Here is a 21,472-nt window from a genome sequence, read left to right on the forward strand (position 1 = left end):
ACACGTAGCTGTACGAAGTTGTACCATGGAACCGCCATTTTGATTGCTAGCGCCTTGCCAGGGGGGAGAGGTGCGGCGCGAGGGGCGGTGTTCACTAAAAAAAATGTGACGCTCATTTAGTTTGAGTTGGACTCAGTTCTGAACATCATTGGTTTAAAAACCTAACCTTATGTATTGTTTGTGTTTTGACAGGTATTGTCACATGGAATGTAGCTTAGGGTCAATATGAATGGAGAAGTAAATGGCACTATGGAAGAGCCTATGGAAACATCTCTCCCTGCTTCACCAGTAAACACACAAAGTTTTAACAAAGTTACCTCAGATGACTGTGACATTTCTAAAAACAAACAGGAGAATGTTGATAGTTCAGAAACTATCAATCATGTAGATAATGAGTTGATGAAGGAGGAGTCTGAGGACATGAGTGTTGGAGGCTCTGGCCAGGATGATGATGATGCTGACAGTGATCCGCATGATCCTGCCAGCACTTCGCAAAACTCAAACACGGTGCCTAAACAGGAAACTAGCAATAATATTACTGATGATCCTGTAGAAAATAATTGTATTAATAGTAATGAATCATATCAAGAATCTATGACAAGCAGTCATGCTAAGACTGAAAATATAGATCAAGATGTAAACCCTTGTGCCGAGGAGAATAGCAAAGACAGGGAAACGGAAAACAACTGCAGCAGGACTGTTATTGTTGTAAGTATTAATTTTTGTGCATGTTTTGTAAATCAATGATTCCAATATTGAGATTGAAATACACATAGGGTTTTTTTTATTGTTTCCTAGGATGAAAACTTTTAAAGCATAAATTGTAGTAATGTTTGTAAGTTATCTTTATTTTGTTTAATATTTTTTTTATTAGCACACTTATGAGCTTCACCTGTCACTCAGACAAACTTGTACTTGCAAATTAAACAAACTGTGCAAGTACTTCAGTCAGATGGGTTTGAAATTTTATGTGTGTGTAAATTTAATCATGATTCCATAATAAAGGACCATTAACAAGAAAGGTGCTTTAACAATGAAATATGGATCTTAAAATCAAATATTTAAAATATCGATATCATTGGGGCTACCCTTTTTTTTGTTGAGTATTATTTTAATAAAAATGTACTTTTTAGGGTTCCGGAGCCAAAATGGCAAAAACGGAACCCTTATAGTTTCGTCAAGTACGTCTGTCTGTCTGTCTGTCCGTCTGTCCGTCCGTATGTCACAGGCATTTTACTACAAACTACAAGAAAACTACAAGATTTATATCAATGAAATTTGGAGTACAGATGTTTTGTCAAAGCCGCTTTAGTTTTGTAGTTAAATTACAAAAATAAATATTTTTAGGGGGGGCACTCCATACACGTAACAGAAATTGAAAACAAATTTTTCTTTATCTCGCTTTTATCTTGTAAACCGTTTGTCCAAAAAATATGGAAAGGTAAGGTTTCGTTAATACTTTCAACGAAAATTGGTTTTAACATGATTGAATATACAGTTTTTGAGTTATTGCCGAAAAACTGCGCTTCTCAACAAAAGGACGTAAGTGCCATGAAGATACACTCTTTTTCTGGTAATAGATTTTAAGACTGTAGTAAGTGTTTTAATTGTGTTATAATGCAAATAATATTACTTGTTTTTTCGTAATGGCTAAGGAACCCTATCTTGGGCGTGACCGACACGCTCTTGGCCGGTTTTTAACTTATATTCTCTTATATACAATACAAGTAAATGTAGCTTTATTGTTAACTCTTTAATTTATTTAGCCTCCATTTATCTAGTTAGTCTAAAATATATTTCTGAGCTTAGCAATAAAGTTACCTGCAAATTCTTGTATATATTTAACTTTTTTTAAATATTTTTTACTTTTATTTTATTAACCTCAAATCAGAGAGAACAATTGCAATTACTTTTGAAAGGCAGTTTTTTTATATCAAGTCAGATTTGCAGTGTAGATAAATAGTCCCTGTCAGTTTACTACATTTTTTTAGCATTTGGTGTGGAGGGGACCCCAAATGCAACAATTCCATGCATGCCCCTTTTTTTGGTTGCTAATGGAATTACAGTAAAATTGAAACCATGTTTATTTGATAGCTATAAAGGAGTATGATTTTATTGATCACCTAAAAAATGAGTTTTCGGCGACCTAATAAATAATATTTGTTCCTAAAATAGTAGATCTGTCACCTAAATTGAATCACCAAATAATATTAAAATGGTTACTTAAATATTATTTCAAAATTACTCGGAAATAATATTGATCATCAAATAATAATATTGGGTTCCAAAGTAATAGATGTGTCACTAAAACTGGATCACCAAACAATATAGAAATAGCTTTGTAAAAATTAATTATAATTACAAATTACACCAATTGATCCAGCCCCAAACCAAGCAAAGTTTGTTCTATGGGTGCTAAACAACAGGTTGTATATATACTTAAATACATACAAACATCCAAGACTCAAGTATACCTACTACAAACATTTATATTCATCATACAAGTATTAGCAAAAAATTTTGGTTCTGGCACTTCGCCGGCCGTTGCCGCGGCACGCTCGCTTCGCTCGCTCGGCTCGCGCACTGAGGGTCGCAGTTCTACCTAACACTCCTCCTCGCTTCGCTCTTCGTCGTACTCGTACCTAACCAGACATGCCTTAGTAGAATAGGTACAAGCATTGAATTAAGGAACTGATCTATTTATTAGGTGGCAGATATATTATTCTGGTGATCGAATTGTGATGATCAAACTATAATTTAGGATACAGATTTACATTAATCTGATGATTCATACTTAGAGACAGATTTGATTAATTTGATGACCAATATATTTCGTAGAGATGGATATAATAATTAGTTAGTGACAAATCTAAATTTAAGTGACAGAAAATATAGTTCCCGTTGTAAAGTAACCCACTTATTTAGTAATTTCATATTGAAGAAAGATCTTTCACAATGTAGTAATTGTCTGCGACTTTAGGGACTAGAGCTGACATAATCATCATGATCTCGGCCTATAAGTGTCCCACGGCAGGGCACAGGCAGGCCTCTCAGAATGAGAGGGCGTGGGCTGTTGTGCCCACACAGGCCCAGTGCGGATTGGGAACTTCCGTGGTGTGGGCGTGTGTTTAGTTATTTGATAGAAACTAAAAAAAACCGGTCAAATGCAAGTCGTTTTTTATGATTATCCAGTGTTAGCAGAGCCCTTCTAATAAGAAAAATTTATGCAATGTGGGGTCATTTTAGATGGCTTATTGACAAGGACAGCCAGACATGAAAAATTATGATGTTCAGATTTTTCCTATTGATCGTGCTATATTAATTTCAACTCGATACCTCCGCGCGTTTCGAGATAAAGGTTCTTGACAGACAGACAGACGGACGGACAGCAAAGTGATCCTATAAGGTTTCCGTTTTTCCTTTTGAGGTACGAAACGCTAAAAACATTTATTCTGGCGCTTTTGAAATTTCGACCTACTTGAAAATAATAATATGGGGATGAAAATTCGTAAGGAATTCCAAGCAAATTTACTATATTAAGGGGCTGTTTCACCATCCATTGATTAGTGTTAAGTGACGGTTAAATGTGATGCCGTCTCCGTCTATTCGAACAAAACAAATAGAGACGGCATCACATTTAACCGTCACTTAACACTAATCAATAGATGGTGAAACAACCCCTAAGTATATTTATCGAAAACATGTGTAGGTATGATTAGTAAAAATGCCGCCTTAATATAATACTACCCTCCTAACTTACACTAAAAGACGTAAGGTGCCAAGAGTTCACTATGAAGATAAGTCTTTTTGTGTTAGGATAGAATAATACACGTCGTATCGCTAAAGTGTAACTACGCGCAAAATATTTATGTTTTACCAAAAAAAGGAAAAACAAAAAAAAAATTATAGTAAAATATGTAACTTTCAATAAACTTTAAAAGTTTCTATATAATTGGCAGAATAGGTATCCTAAAAAAATTTTTGCCCAAAATTACTATTCCACGCGGACGAAGTCGCGGGCAAAAGCTAGTTGTTACATATTGTTACAAACACCTATGGAGTCGCTCGTACTTTGAAATAATGTAAAAAATTAATAAATAAATATCATATTGTCCGTTTTATCGATCTGTTAAGATTCTTTTTCTCAGAAACTCATGGATATTTTGAGATCTGACATTTTGAGAAACTGGCGTTTTGTGAATCTGGCATTTTCAGAATCTAGCGTTTTGAGAAGCAAGCGTCAAATGAGATCGTAATGATGGCTACGGAACCCTCTCTTGGGCGTGTCCGACACGCACTTGGCCGGTTTTATTTTAAATCTGCAAGAAAGAGCGCGTCTTTTTTTTGTTTTGAATTACGAACATGACGATGAACTGCGATGCAGATTAATAACAATAAAACTAACTTTAGTTTTATTAAATTGACAAGATTTCATATATCTAAGGCTATTATTTGATTCATTCTCTGTATTCTGTTTGGAAAGAAAAACACGCAGATAGTTTTAAATTTTCACTACGATTATTAATTAATTTATTTCAATTTTTTTAAGATGTGCTTATTCTAAAAGGGCATAACTCCAAAACTACTACACAAATAGATCCGTTACTTAAGTCTAGTCTGTTAAAAAAAATAGTGATGACGTTAATTTGGCGTTGACGTTGTCAAAATTTTGTTGTGCGTAGTAAAACGTAGTGGTTATATGCTCTTTGGTGCGTGGCGTGTGGTTTGCATACAATATAGACGGTTTGGTTCTTTCTTTTGAAACTTAAAATATAAGACTTCCACAACGATTTTGGCTATTAATAACGGATGCTAATACTGGATTGCAGATAAATACGACACCTGGCTTTCTTACGGATACGGTGGATGATCATAACATTGACTATTTGGAACGAAATGTCTATCCGGTGCCTTCGATGAATCATTTTTGCAATTAGGCACGAGCACGAAACAATATTTGGTATATTTCGGAGGGGTATCTACTTCGACTATCCATTTCGATCACAACTACGGGCTGCTCGGTCGTTCGTTATCCTTATCCGTCAAGTGTCAATATGAATGTCAAATAAAAAATTATGACAGCTCTTTTTTCTGGTGAAAAAGGCAAAGGAATCATATCTATTCTGTGGTAGTCTTGGTCAATTCAGATTATATTTTTGATTTCTTATATTTTTTAAATATGGAGAAATAAATTATAGTAAATATTTTTCCGTGTTCAGGAGGCAAATTTTTTCGATTCCTGTAGTAATGTTCAGGTGTCAAAAAATTAAATCTTGTCAATTATAAAGTTGGTCAGTTAAAAACTAATAGGACAAACTAACAAGAAAACAAATACTGTGGTGCAAATATGGAATGCTTTAAAAAAAATCAGCTACTTTTTGTGTGTGAGAGTGAGATGAAAAATTTAGTTTAGTTCGGCACTTCTTCTTAAATCCTTCGCTTCCTAGGGTTTCAATGTAACCAATCGCGCTAATCGGTAACTTTCCAGCCTTGCTTGCAAAACAAATAATTATTTATAGAAGTTTTCGTTAGATTGAACTATAATCCACTCCCTCACAAAAACATTTAGGCATAAAAAACGGCTCCTTTTTGCTTCTCTATCTATCGAATAACTCGTATTCCTTCACTCGCACGCGGCACTTTTAGTGCTAGGGTTGTCTTGTCACGCCAATACATCATGAGGCAAAGAAATCTTCTAGCTCACCAGATATTAGTTGATTATAATTTTATTGGTGACTATACATGTTTCTTTACTTATGCGACTGTCACTTGAAAAGAAATAAAAAAAAATTCGTCGACGGAACTTTATTTCAGTTTTTAACCGACGAAAAAAAACGCAGGTTCTCAAGTCGATGGGTATATATTTTTTATGTTTGACCACGCATAACTTTTTACAGATTAGTCCGATTTTGGTAATTCTTTTTTTATTAGAAAGGGTATACCTCCAAGGTGGTCCCATTAAAATTTGGAAAAAAAATCCATTCCTAAGGGTAGGAACACACGGGATGATTGATTGTTCACTCACTGATTGTACGAGGGGCACACTGAAATGATCGGGAATAAAAAAACCACATGCACGGTATAGCTAAATTGTAAATTGAAAATACAAACTGAAATATAGATGCACAGAAAAACCAGAAAAATAAGACCATCACTGGGAATCGAACCCAGGTCCTCGGTATTCCGTACCGCGTGCTATACCGCTACACCACTGATGGTCAACGGTACCGACACGAATTTCCCCTATGCACCTCATATCTCAGCTTGTTTGTTTCTTATTTAGCCACTTAAGCAGTGACGCTAGCGACATCTATGCCGTAGCCCTCATCGAGAAACTTTTTCGGCACTCCATTGGAACTAACCGCTCACCCGGACAAGAGATATCGTTACTAAGCAATCAAATTAAGATTGGTTTTTTGGAATCTTTTTGTATTTTTTAAATCAATTCAATTTAGGTTTTACGGGATGACCGTAAAAGTAAAAATTTGGAATTGAAATAAAAAATACAAAAAGATTCCAAAAAACCAATCTTAGCTAAATTGTATTTTATTGTTTTCCGAAGTATTCTCCGTTCAACTTAATGCACTTTTCCATTCGTGCAAACCAATCATTAAAACAGTAATTCCAGTCTGAAGTTGATGTTGACAAAATGGCTGATTTGGACGCATTCACAGCTGTTTCGGGGTCTTCAAACCGTTGACCGCGTAATAAATCTTTCATTCTAGGCCTCTAGGGAATGTAAAGAAATCGTTTGGGCTCAGGTCAGGACTGTCCGGAGGATGGCTCATCAGCTCAACGTTTTCCTGCTACAAAAAATCATTTGTCTTCCGAGCCGTATGGGAGCTCGCATTATTATTTCGGAGTTCGGCTATAATTTCTGGGAAACAAACCGTGATATACCACTCAGCGGTAACCGTTCTGCGTTCCAGTAAAGGAATTGTAGCAACATGCACCTTTTTCGAGACAAACGTAGCGACCATTTTCTTTGACATGCTGCGGGAGCGAACCACTTTCGTTGGTTTGACCTCGTCTTCGAAGACCCAAACTGCTGACTGATGTTTTCTTTCAGGTTCGTTTGAATCAATCCATGATTCGTCACCTGAGATTATATTATAAACGGCATTTGAGTTCCCTCCGTTGAAGCGTTGCAGAGTATTCCGGCACTAAGCTACACGAGCCGCCTTTTGCTCTTCGGGACAAATTGTGGGGAACCCAGCGGGACACTAGCTTTCTGACACACAGCTCATTATGTAATATCGACTGAATTGCAGTGATTCCGATAGTGATAACAGCCCGAATCTGCTCGTATGTCACATAACGGTCATCTAATATAATAGTTCGCACAGCTGCGATGTTTTCAGGCGTGAACGCTGTTCTTGGTCGACCTGCAGAAGGAACAGTGCTGAGCGACACACGACCGCGTCTGAACTCTGCATACCAGCGGTATATTGTCGTTTGACTCGGTGCTTCAACATCATAAATCGAAACAAGTTCGCTGAGACATTTATCTTGAGATAAGCTGGGATGAAAATTGTGATAAATTAAGGCACGGAAATGTTGACGCGTGAGCTCCATTTCTGTTAACGACGTGTCAACTTTAAACCAACATAGTTTTTGTTTTTAAACTTTTTTTTTTTAATTGTTTGAATGTCATTAAGATTCTAAGAGGCCAGTATTCAAATTCTAAATAAGGTTTTATTGTAGCTCAATCCGAAATATTCTATTCAAGATCATTTCAGTGTGCGCGTATAGCTGCCCAGTGTATAGCATCCCTAAAGTGGTATTGTATTGTAATATTCTTTATTGTACATAAAAACAAATGTAAATAACAGAACACAGGATAATAAGATGTACAAAGGCGAACTTATTCCTTAAAGGGAAGGGAGGGAGTGAACTTGCTCACTTAGCCTATCATAACACACAGTTAATATACTACACATAAATAATGCAACGAGAAATGCGCGTCATTCGTCTGCTATCGCAGGCAGTCGTCAAGGCGCAAAACGCATTAAGCCCAGACATGGCATATTTAGTTACATTGTTTTATTACAGAGTTTCGTTCCGGTGCATCTTGGACGTCACTTGGCACTACTTTTCCCCCAATAAAACGTCTGGCAATGTTATATTCGAATTAAATACATAATTAGCTATAATATGACACCAAACGTAGAGCTCTATAAATTGCACGCCTTCAATTGATTTTACTACCCCTTTGATGCCCAACCACTGTCACACCTACCGCTGAACAGCTGCCAGGCGCCCAGATCTATTAATAATGATACTACACACTAACTAGAGAGATTTCCGTAGAAAGCTCTTAGTCTTACGAGGGCGGTTTGATAAGTCAGTGACTTCCAAGTAAAAAAAAAAAAAACCTTTTTCACATATGAAAGTTTTATTCCTAATTCATAACTCTTTGGTAGCTGGCTGTTTTTATTTTTTTTTAATATTGGGAAAATAAAAAAAGAAATTGAGACATATGTCGGATGATATCGGAAATTTCACAGAAAATTGTTGATATGGAGAAAAGTGAATTTCGTGTGCTAATTAAACATTACTTTTTACGTGGAAAAACTATCAAAGATACTGAAGTAAAGACCGGCTTTAAAAATATTATGGGGAATATGCTCCATCTCATGGTATGGTACACAAGTGGTTTACGGAATTTCGTTCTGGACGTATCACCACCAATGATGCAGAACGCTCTGGAAGGCCGATTGAAGTGATTACTGGTGATATCGTGAATAAAGTCGACGATATTGTTTTGGATGACCGTCGAGTGTAGATACGTGAGATAGCTGAGACTACACATTTCATCTGAACGAGTTTTTCATATCTCGCATAATATTTTTAGTATGAAAAAGCTTTCCGCAAGATGGGTGCCGCGTTTGCTCACAGCCGATCAAAAACGACATCACGTAACAACTTCCGAGCAATGCTTGGCCATATTTAAACTTAATTCTACTAAACTTTTACGTCGATTCGTGACGGTGGACGAAACATGGATTCACCATTATACACCAGAGACGAAAAATCAGTCAAAACAGTGGACTTCTACTAGCGAACGGCCCCCTAAGAAAACGAAAACCGTTAATTCGGCAGGAAAGGTAATGGCCACTGTTTTTTTTGGACAGCCAAGGTGTTATTCATATCGACTATTTACAGAAAGGTAAAACAGTAAATGGCCTTTATTATGCTGCTTTGTTGGAAATTTTTAACGCAGAAGTTCTGAAAAAACGGCCACATCTGGCAAAGAAGAAAACACTTTTTCAGTCGCAACAGCCAAATGAGTAGAATTGCGTTATGAAATACTGCCACACCCACCCTATTCTCCAGATTTGGCACCGTGTGATTTTTTTCTTGTTCCCTAACATGAAGAAATGGCTCGGTGGGAAAAGATTTTCATCAAATGAGAAAGTCTTAGCTGAAACTGAAGCATATTTTTCGAGGTTTGACAAAATATTTTTTGGAGGGCTAACAAAAACTGGAACATCGTTGGACGAAATGCATCGAGTTGAAAGGAGATTATGTAGAAAAATAAAAAAAAACTTGTGAAAAAGTTTTTTTTTTTACTCAAAGTCACTGACTTATCAAACCGCCCTCGTAGACCATAATATCAAGGCGATATCGGGAATACGAAACTTCTAGGAACAAGCTGCCTACACACGAGCTTTTGTTCATGCTTTTGAAGAAACAGCAATTTGGATCTTATTTCTGCCTTCAATTTATTTATTAGTGAAAAAAACGAAATGATTTCGAACTTTGACTATCTAATAAATACGTAAACTAGGTGCATCCCGTGACTCGAGTCACTAGTAAAATAGTAGATTTTAAAATATGGAAGAAGTAATTGTACAAGTACAGAACTGTTTCACTCTTTCATAAAAATAAATTTTAGGAATAAAAATCTTGCTTGCTTCATGCGTTTATCTATCTATCTATCGCATAACTCTTATTCATTCGCACCTGCAGGGCTACTACGAAACTCGAAACTCGAAGTTCGTGTCGTGCGGTCCCTCTGACACTTGTACTATTTAATACAAGCGCGAGAGGGACGGTACGATACGAACTTCGAGTTTCGAGTTTCGTAGTAGCCCTGCTGGCACTTGTGCTAGAGTTTTCACGCTAGAAGACATCGATGAGGACAAGAAATGTTTTAGCTCACCAGATATCGCTCTAGCATAATTTGATGACTTAATTGACATGTTTTTTTACGTATACGAGCGTCACTTGAAAACACTAGAAAAAAAAACGTAGACGGAAAATCAACTTTTGAAGTTTTCATTGGTAATTGAGCAAAATAAATATATATAATCAAGAGTGCGTTTCGTTTTCGATCGCGGTTCATACGTGTTCACGTGTTCTCGGCAATGGCCTCCCGGCGTGGAATCTCAACTCGGTTAAGCTAAAATGTAAGCATAATACGCGACGCGCTCCGCACAGTGAAGCCAAACCCCCCTGCTCAAAGTGCTAAAAACACCTGCGCTTCAGCGAGAATGGCTATGAAAATCCTAGGGTGCTAGTCTTGAACTGAGAACAATTTCACTTCGATTGTGACAAAATAGAATGTATGAAGAAGAAGCAGGTTACCACGGCGACGCTGCTACTGCATCGCGACATTACACTACAGATTGATACGTGTTTCTATCCATTCAACCGATTCTATCGATATGGAGTCTCGTCAGTAAGTATCGATACAAACGTGCTGTTGTTTAAAAATATAAACGCAATGTTGAATCGATTCATATGCGCGTTGGATCGTTGCAAACGCGTATGTGTACAATTTTGTACAAGGAACGGGAAGGAATATTCAATCTAAGTCACTTTACGCGACGGCCGCTTTTGTGTTCACTTAATAGTTATTTGTGTCACATGGGAACAAAATGGTGTATAAATGGGTCAAAATTCTTTTCATTATCTTGTTTTTGTCCCCGAAAAAATGGCACGGAGTTTTTTTTTTTATGGAACCTAGTGGCGTTTTTGATTTTTCTCTAGTTAAATATTAGTTAACCCGAAAAAAAAAATCAAACATTGTCTCAACATTTGTTTTAGTTCTTAGTTAGAAGACATAAATAATATCGTGACAGAGTGGTCAGAAACAATGCAACGAAAATAATTTTGACCCAATTACGGCGAGGGCGTACTTTGAATCCAGAATGTAGCGAAGGATTCTACAATAGAATCTAACTAAAGCGTGACTTCTTCAACTATTAGAATCGTGGTATCTCGAGAATGGTAATTCTTAGAAAAAATAGTATAAAGACCAGGTGTGTAGATAATTTTAAGATCTATATTTTTGACTCGACTACTTTTTGATAAACCACAAGGTTTTCGAAAAAAAAATCAAATAACCTCAAAGTTTGAACTTTGACCCCGAATAACTTTTTGCACACATGGGATCAATAGGGACTTTTGTTACTTTATTTCTAATGGTGTACCCAAAGGTCTCCACCAAAATTCAGCTTTGTCGGAATTTATGGAAATTGTAATGTCTATATTGAGCGGAGTAGAGGTTGCCCACATAACCTCGTATGTCAAGGTGTTTCGGCAGAAACAGCATTGGCAGACTTATATATTCCGGAAATGAAGGTTCATACCTACCGACTGGAATTGGTTTCATGCTGGTATCAGATGGGTATATTTAGGGGTCCTAGTGGTCACCTTTGAGAGCGTCTGCCGAGCACTTCCGGCAAAAAAAATACTGACGTATTTCGCTTTTCTGTATCTACCAGTAAATTCCTAACTGATACCATGGCTATTATTTCAGTATCAGATGGGTTAAATGACTGATGAATAAATTTTTGGTAATTTCGGCAAGTTCCGCCGTGGCAGACTATCAAATTCGGACTCGGCATCAGTTTTATGGGAAAGCATTGTGCGTTTCATCGCGGTATCAAGTAGGTACGAAGTTGCAGTCCGCTCTCCGTCTACGTACTAGGAAGTTGTAGGGGATAGAATTTGTGAAGTACAGATGTAGTGAATAATGTTTTGCTATCATATTTTATCGGTAAAGTTCGTAATTATTTTGCTTTCTCAATTAGCTTCAGTAAAATTGAGCGAGTTAGTTGTGAAAGCAAGATAAACTTTATGAACGACAAAATACGATGGAAAAACATTATTCAATAGATCTGTACGAGAACAGACCGCAACATGGAAATTGTGTAATGGGAAAACTGGTTTAGGTAATTAAAATAAACGTTAACTAATTAGTGTTATAATTACATTATAATATTCAGTCACAATGTAGGTATCTAAATTTTACACTTAGTTATATTTTGGTTGGTACATACCTTTTTCAATTGAAAGCCATGTATAACCAATAACCGCCAATATTCCATTGTTTATAAATGCGTCGGTCTGAGCTTCCGGTTGAAGTCGAGAGGAGGCGTGTAAAATTAATTGCATGTAAGCCAAAAAATATCTTTTTCATTTAAAACTTCCTCGATATTTTGAAATTGTATATCATGAATGTGATTATATTATATGTACAGTCACCAGCATTAATATCTGCCACAGCGGAGCGTGCAAAAATATCTGACACGTCCTTCCGGCCCTAGATATAGAGTCGTATCAGATATTTATGCACGCTTGTTGTTTCAAATATTGGTGCTGGTGACTGTACAAACTCAATTTTAAGGTCCAGCTAAAGCTCATCTTTGCTCTTATCTTATCTTGAAAACTGTTGTATGGCGCGAAATTACCATGTCACAGCAAATATTTTATTAAAATGATCTACTTCCAATTTTACCGTACTACTGCACGGGTGGTGGTGCGTACGGTGTCAGGTTACGGTTACGTACGACGCCGCGCCGTGGTGCTGTGCCTTTAGTGCTTAAGGCAGTGGTTCTTAACCGGTGGTCCACGGACCACTGGTGGTCCTTGGAAGAACCCGAACTGGTCCGCGAAGCCATCAAGAACGAATTGGCAAAACGACGCGCCAGTCAAGTAGCGGTCGCAACCATTCATTCATTTACAATTTTACTTTTACCGTGTATTACCTTCAAACAGTTGGTGGTCCATGGCAAGACGGAAATTTTGTCAAATGGTCCCTCCTAACTAAAAGGTTAAGAACCGTTGGCTTAAGGTAACGTTTCTGTTAACTTGGATAGCGTCCAAGCTATATATGTAAAACCGATCATAAGTCAGAGCGGTACCTCACTCTTGCACGTTTGGATTGCACTCCGTTTCTACTGCACCTGGACTGTGCTGAGTAGCCCCGGCTAAAAAGGTGCAACAGTTTAATTGCGGAGCGTGGGACTAAACTTAACAAAAATGCTTTTGTGTCGATGTCATGATATGTTATGTTATGATTATGACTTTACCGTCATAGTCATTGGCTTTACGTAGGTGAGCAAAATTAAATAATATACGACACCTTAGCTTCAAATTAAAACAACATTATGTTTTTATAATTAGGTTAATGAACTTTGTTGACATCCATTATAATACGTGCAGTTCTTGAAATAGCATACATTTGATTTTCGACACGGCACGAGCTTTATATTGCTAAAAAATAAAAAAATAAGAATAGCAATAAGGCTTCCAATACCGGGATCCCGGTATTAGTGATTTTACGATTTGTCTGGTATAAAATTTACTACAAATTTCAATATAATGTAATTATTCACATTTTAATGCACGTCATAAGTAATATTTACAAGTATTCTTTCCAATACGAATAGGTTAAAGGAACCTTAGTTAGGTTCTTATGTTGATTATCTTGTTTTAATTATTTGTACAAAGTACTTATAAAAAAAAATTAAAGCATAATTAATATGTATGGTAAAAAAGCATTTGGTATAAAGGACTGATTATGATTAGGATTACTCTACGGATACAGAGTTGCTGTAAAATAAAATCCCATAAAATAAAATTAAAATCCCATCAAAACATAAATATGTGAAATGAGAACCAAGTTCAATATTATAATATATGCCTTGATTGTTGACTTTAACGACAAAAGAAGTGAGATCTAAATGGGTGTAAAGTTCAATGGTCAGTCCTGAAATTTATTTATAACGATATAAAATATTTTATAACAACTTGAAATATCATTAATTCTTCTTATAACTTAGGATAATATACTCAGCGGTACAAAATTTGGCCCACCCTTCATACAAAATTACCGATTCCGCATACATTTGAGGTCCAGATTTTTTGCCGCTCATTATATATTGAAGCCTAAGGTCCGACTTGGCTGGTTCTCATAAATACGAATTATTATTAAGTACCTACTAAAAGATTACAACTTGCGAAGGCTATAATATAATTCGTATATGAAAACTAGCCAAGTCAGACCTTAGGCTTCAATATTATCCTAAGTTATAAAAAGAAATGATATTTTAAGTTGGACTGACCATTGAACTTGACACCCATTTAGATCTCACTCCTTTAGTCGTTAAAGTCGACAATCAAGGCATACATATATTATAATATTGAACTTGGCTCTCATTTCACATTTATGTTTTTGCGGTAGGTACTAGACAGCCAGAGCAGGTTACGATATTTTTGAGCACAGTCCTGCTTCGATATATCTACTGTGGTGACATATTATATTACTTTCTTTATATACTTGTTTCAGGAAACCGACGACGAAGTTGATTCTGAAGAGGATTCGTCTGAAGAAGGCTCCGTGCTATCGGTTGAGCCTAGAACTGAGGAACCTGTCAGTATTGATTCGGATTCTGAGCTAGATGGTGCTGACGATACGTCACAAGAAAGTCAAAATAAGGATAAAAGCAATGATATCATCATTTTGGAAAATGATAACAGACCTGACGATCAAAATGGAAATTCTCTGGATTCCCAAAGTCCTGAAGTTCATGAGATCATAAGTGATAATGAAAATGACGATTGTGTATTAACAAATGATGAGAAGTCTAGTTCGAGTGTTAGTGATAGTAAAGTGAAGTTGCGACGTAGTAGTAGGGCAATAAAGAGAAAAATATATATCGATGAAGAAATGGAAAATGGTGGGAATGGATCTGATATAGAAGAAGTTGAAATGGAAGACCCTTTAAATCGTAAATCTAAACCTATTGTTATCAATGATACCAAGGCTTTAGTTGCGATGGCGGTTAAGCAGGCTAAGTTAGGTGTGAGCCCTCAGAATCAAAAGAAGGAACCCACAGTAGTTATAATTGACACTAATTCTATAATTTCTGGTAAGACTGTGATGCCAGTGCCAGCAAAGACCCCGGTGACAACTATGAGCGCTGAAAATTTATATCAGAGTATTGTAGCCCGTGGCACAACAGTCACTCCAGTAAGTAGCAAAACTAACACATGCAATAGTACTGTTACGCAAAACGCTACTCAGACCGCGCAAACTTCCATACTGCCGTCTTTGACTGATGACATGTTCGTCGTAGAGGCCCCCTCGTTTATTGTACCCTATGTGTATGAAAAACCGTCTGTTAAGCCATTTAGAGAATTCGTGGATATATTAGGTAAGGAACTAGAAGAGCAAAGAGCCAAAGAAGAGCAAGACAGATTAGAAAAGGAGAAACTGGAGAAGGAAAAATTAGACAAAGAGCGCAAAGAGAAAAAAGAACGTGGAGAAGAGGTAGAGGCATCCGAGGAGGAGACAGAGAAAGCAGATAAGGACAGCCCCAGTGGCAAGGCGGACGACGCAGAAGATGAGGAGAAGAAAAAGAAAAAAGCAGAAAAAAAAGGTATGCCTGTTGTTACACTTTTCACACTGTTATATTTGATTTTCAAAATCACAAAACTTAGAATTCTGGACTCGGTCTGTAGAACTATGCAAGATTAAAAAAAGTCAGGACTTACGGGATAAAGTGAGAGAGAGATACTCATTCACGCATACTTGATAGGATTTTAAAGAAAATAAAAATATCTAATAGTATATTGGTCTCTTATAAATTATAGTTCTTTACTTGATAAATTACGCCTTGTGTAAAAACGAAAATTGATGATTCTGTTCTGTGCTGATCGGATTTTTATGATTTATTTTTATAACCTGAATTAAAGGGCAGCACACAGAGAGCGGGCGCGGGTCGTGCGCGGGCCCGCGACGGGCGTATTTGCATGGCGGTATATGGACGCCTTCAAACAGAACGCGGGCGCGGGACGGGTCGTGCGTAGGCCCGCGCCCGTCGCCCGTCGTCACAAACAGCGCGCGGGCCAAGCGCAGAGTTACCAACTCTTAAAAATATTTATCCCTGAAGCTTAAGTTAAAAACCCCTAAAACTCGATTTTAATGAAGATTTGTACTTTAAAGTTGAATATTTCGCAAACAAATCACTGAATCGAAAATCGTCTTAGTAACCCCCTAATGGTTTTAATTTAAAAAAAAGTCAGCCTCTTTTAAAATTTTCATCCATCGCCCATCATTACATAAATTGGAATTAATTAAGTAAGTAAATAAAGTTTGACCTTGGGGCGCAAGCGCGTTTGTCGTTTTCCACATATATCTCGCGGCACTGTATAATTCTGTGTCGAGTTGACAAAAATGTCCTATCTATTATTGGTTCTAGAACTGTTTTAATTTGTACTCCAAAAGTCGCCACATAAACCATTTTTGTCGTCAAAACTTTTTTGCGGTCGCTAAGATTTCGTCACTTCTTGGGACTAAGCAACATTGATAGCCGCTGCGGGCCCGTCGCGGGTCCGACCCGCTCTCTCTGTGAATACAACGAACCGCGCGGCTCACGCGGCGGACACGACCCGACCCGCGCACGCTTTCTGTGTGTGTTGCCCTTAATGGTTCGTGGCATATTTTTTTGCCACAATCTAGTATCACATGGTATAATTAGCCATGCTAACATTTTAAATATGTATGGAAATCTCAAAACCATTTCGAGAAACAAGCTTTCGGTACAGTTTCTGTAAATCAGATTTAAAAAAAAGTTTTACATTATTAAGATATTCGTTGAAATGTTTTGAACTTTAAATGACCTTTCTGTGAGTCATCAACCGAATAATGGATAATGATTCCTTTGCTTTAGTTAAAAAAAACAACTGACATCTGTCTAGTCTATATCAAACACGAAACTCCAGGGCTACTACGAAATTCGAAACTCTTAAGTTCGTGTCGTGCGGTCTCTCTGACACTTATACTATTTAATACGAAAGCGAGAGGGACGGTACGATACGAACTTCGAGTTTCGAGTTTCGTAGTAGCCCTGCTCAAACTTGACGTGTCGTTTCGTTTTGTACTTAGACAAAGGAGACCAATAGAGCACGCTCAAATATGACTGAAGTCAACCATATGTTGTACTCCTCGATCATGTAACTAATGCCATTTGTTAAAAAAAGTCAACAATACTGCAAAAGCGACATCCGATGTACGTTTTTTGGTCAAACGTCAAACGTCAGTTTTTGAATGTGTGCTAATAGTGATGTACATTTCAATGTCAGTAACAGCTTACTTTGTCGATAAATTTATCCACGAACCCAATTATCGTTTGAGCAGAACCAGACGAACAGTAAAAAATGCATTTGGAATCATGTCTGCTGTATTTCGCATATTAAGAAAACCTATTCTACTAGCACCAAAAAAGCCTAAATAATATAGGTGAAAAACTTAAGCAAATGATCTGTTGTATGTAGTAGTGCACAGAATGAATAAAACTTATGTAATTTTTTGAATATGCTTGATAGTTTGGCAAGTTTTTAGACTATTTAGTTTACTGCATGGCTGAATGTGCCTACCTACAAGACATTTATATTTTTATTTGTATGCCCATGGGCGCAGCATAGTGATACAAGTTTATGATTAATAATAATAATTTCTCTACCAGTTTATAACTGTCAAGACAGTCAAACACAAATAACAAACCGATACAACATACACCACACTGACACAAACATCACACAAATAACAATTCACACAATGGTAACATGATACTTGACATATGCCTGTATCATGAACCAAAAAAAAACCGATTAAGTCGAGAGCATAATTGTATAATAATAATAATAATAATAACAACCCACCTACCAACCAACTATTTTAACCCTTGTTTGACAGATAAATTATATGTATATGAATCTGGAACGTCAATTTGTTTATACGGACACGTTACTACTACTTACATTAACTGGTCATCTGCTTAAGTTTTTCACCTATAATAACGTTATTTTTATATGTGATTGACGTCGTTTAAGGAGAAATGTGACGTAGCACAAAGAGACGTGATCACAAAATAGAATGTTCTGAGAAGCCTACTACGCTACTACGAAATTCGAAAATCAAAGTTCGTATCGTACCGTCCCTCTCACTTTCGTATTAAATAATACATATTAGCCTCAGCGGGATGACAAGAAACGAATTTTGCACTTGGTAGTACAGGGCCAGTTTTACTGCCTTTTCGCAAGTCGATGCAGTCTTCATCTTCAGCCTAGGGGCATGTTGGTATGTTGCATCGGAGTTACAGCGGAGCTACGACATGTTCACACTTAGACGGCCGTGCGCAGAAAAGTGCTAGAATAATACCGCGACTTATTTTAGTGATGACAGTGAAAGGTCCAAGTTTTTTTATCACCACATGCTCTAATGCGAGAGCACGGCGATCCGACGCCCCTCTCGGGTGATGAAAAAAAATAATTAAAAAGTTCATTAGAGACACACAAACAATAGGTAAAAAAAAACAATAACAATATATATAAAGGGGTATAATACAAAATGACATAAACTATGTGGTGTCCCCGAAATGCTCCGGCCTGGGCATAAATGCAGACTTCCACCATGGCATCCAGTTGCGTCTTTGAGACCGAGAACAACAAACTCCACCCATTTTTGCCAAACCGGACCACCCACTTCTGGAAATCTGAAACAATATATTTATGTAATATCGACAGATTATCGATATTAATTTTACCGCACTATTCTATCCTATGAGAAGAAATAATGAAAACGAATAAATAACATGTAATATAACGTATTTAGCGCTATTTAATCGAAAATCAACAAAATTCCACGAAAATTATCACTGACCTATGAAAGCTTAAATTTTGTCCATTTTCCTTGTTAACGATGCGAGACTTGCACTCATAAAGTACACACAGCATGGCACCACTACTTATTACACAGTTTTACCAAAAAAAACAAATCTGTAATATCATGTTTTCGAAATAAATCATTTAAAACTCAAGCAGATTCTGTTCAGAACAGTTTATTTTGGAAATATGAGTATTTCGAATTCTGTCAGTTCATTCTAAACTTGCAAATAGGCGCCAAATGCACCACAGCCTGTTGGTCAATTTCTGTTGCCTGTGGGCTGTTTATACACAAAAGTAATAATAGTAATAATCGGGTACGCTTGGCATTTAGCTGAGTGCACTCTATTGTATCTCCTACCTCTATGGGTTAGCCATCCGCGGTGACGTTGACTTTACCATAGACTTACTGTAATTTTTATTTGTGCAGACGAAGACTACATTATCCATTATGAATTTGATGACGTCACGTCAGCAATAAATTATATATTTTTTTAATGTAGATAGGATTCATTAAAAACAAAAATACCGAAAATAGTTTCTTAAAATAGTCTATATTTATCAAATAAATTATAAAAACCATACAACAAAATCGGTCAGTTTTTTTTTATTATATATTTTTTTTAGTTAATACAAACAAAACAATGATAACTAACAATATGTCTTGACAAATTTGAGCATTGAGGTGAGATGTTTTTTTTTAATGGGAAAATGGGAAAAGTTAAAGCCAAAAGCCAGCCTTTGCCTGATTTTATCCCTAATAATTTATAATACGTAATAGTACATTTGTCTTAAGGGCGGTAAATAAGGAATTACGGACAAGAGTCAAAGACTGAGGGCTTTACTGAGTCGATGTTCGGAATTCTAGTAACGCCCGTGCGACATACAATGTTTTTCATCACATTTGCGAGTAAAATTGTATATTTGTACAAGAAAAACTAATATTTAAAAAAAAAATCCGATACCTAATACCGATACCTAAAAATAAAAATAAAATTAAAAATACTTAACCTGCGAGTTAAGCAACAACAATATATTATATTATAAGATTGCACGCACGAACAATCAACACTTTTTTAGCGAGATTTTTTTACTTCCGTTGTCATTTCTAACTAACACGGCTAATTCAGCAATAAAGGTAAAAGGCAAATTTGAAGTATTGAATTAAGCTATTGCTCCATATATAAATCAATAACAATTGTAGCCTAACCCACCCTTTCCTTTAATAAACACCAGACACTTAACAGATAGTGGCAAATATATTGCCGTCTTCATTTTTTAAAATTATCAAATAACAGATTTTTTTTCTTTAAACTTTATATCGCCAATCTTGTCTCTGAAAGTAGAGAATTGTGACTATCGGATAAATCCAGCAAACAAAATTTTATTTACAAACATTTTTGTTCAATTGTAAGGAATAGTTAAAAATCTAAGTTCAGGCCTAAGAATCATCATTTAACATGGGTTGGAATAACGTTTATCTGCTATTCTTTTTTTCGTAAATTGGTACGAGTATGTTCTCTTATGCGAACCAAAAGTTATATTAACTAACAACACGTTCATTGAGAAAAAAATAAAATATCTGAGTCGTATGACGGCAAATATCTTGCCGTTACCCACTAAAGGGTTAAGCAGACAAAGTTACCCACAATAGCTAGTAATGGTATATTGTTATAAAGATCACAACATCAGTACTACACAAATATTCTTTTACAGCGAGAAGAATGCGCAAAAATGACGATGATGATGCTTCGTGGGATGGGGAAAGTTCGGTAGATTCCGAAGATGAAATCAACAGTGACGAAGAAGATAAAACGGTTGTTATTAAAGACAAAGCGGATTCCATAGAAGAGATAAAAGACGTTTCAGACTTAATTTCTGATAAGGTTACCTCCGGCAAGTCTGACAATTATTTTGACTGTTCTCTTGGGAAGTTCTTTATAAATATTGGATTGAATTTTGTACAGGAGTATGTTCAAAATGATTTATTGAAACAACAAAATAGAAAGCTTTACAGGGAAAAGAAAGCTGGCCACAGTACCAAGGCAACAGAGTCTTCTATTTCGTCCCTAATGAAGAATTTAGAGTTTAGTAAAGAAAATAACGCACCATATCGATACCCTCAAATAAAATGTGAATTTTGTAGTTTCAAAACTGAATCTATGTTAGTTATGGCTCACCATTTGGAGACCCCACACATGAAGAATAACGTTTATAAATGCAATTTCTGTGCGTTTGAAATCCGCAGTCCTCATGATATTTTGTACCACATGGAGGCAGAGCATAACACGAGGGGAAAATTAGAGCGAGCGCCGGCTTACCACCAATGTGCGAACTGTCCCTTTGAGGATAACGGCAAGGGCAAGCTTGCACGCCATCTAATACCGTGCGCGAAGAAATTCAAGCCAGAAGTTAACCTAGCGCCGCCCATAGAGTGGGAACCTCCCGCTAAAATACCAAAGGTACTGTCTCTTCATTTCATAAGCTTTCAACAAAATTCTTGTATAAACAC

At 36.6% G+C, this 21,472-nt stretch overlaps 1 protein-coding gene across 1 annotated transcript in view; it reads left to right on the top strand.

The window, feature by feature from the left end:
• The window catches only part of MEP-1 (zinc finger protein MEP-1), a 30,424-nt gene that overhangs the window by 665 nt on the left and 8,287 nt on the right, over positions 1-21,472 (top strand). The window contains exons 2-4 of the mRNA XM_074098005.1: positions 193-708; positions 14,582-15,674; positions 20,677-21,422. Of these exons, the coding sequence (XP_073954106.1) occupies positions 226-708; positions 14,582-15,674; positions 20,677-21,422 (2,322 nt within the window). The 5' untranslated portion in view covers positions 193-225. The remainder of the gene's footprint in view (positions 1-192; positions 709-14,581; positions 15,675-20,676; positions 21,423-21,472) is intronic.

The sequence above is a fragment of the Choristoneura fumiferana genome, chromosome Z, assembly GCF_025370935.1.
Source record: "Choristoneura fumiferana chromosome Z, NRCan_CFum_1, whole genome shotgun sequence".
Classification (NCBI taxonomy): Eukaryota; Metazoa; Arthropoda; class Insecta; order Lepidoptera; family Tortricidae; genus Choristoneura; species Choristoneura fumiferana.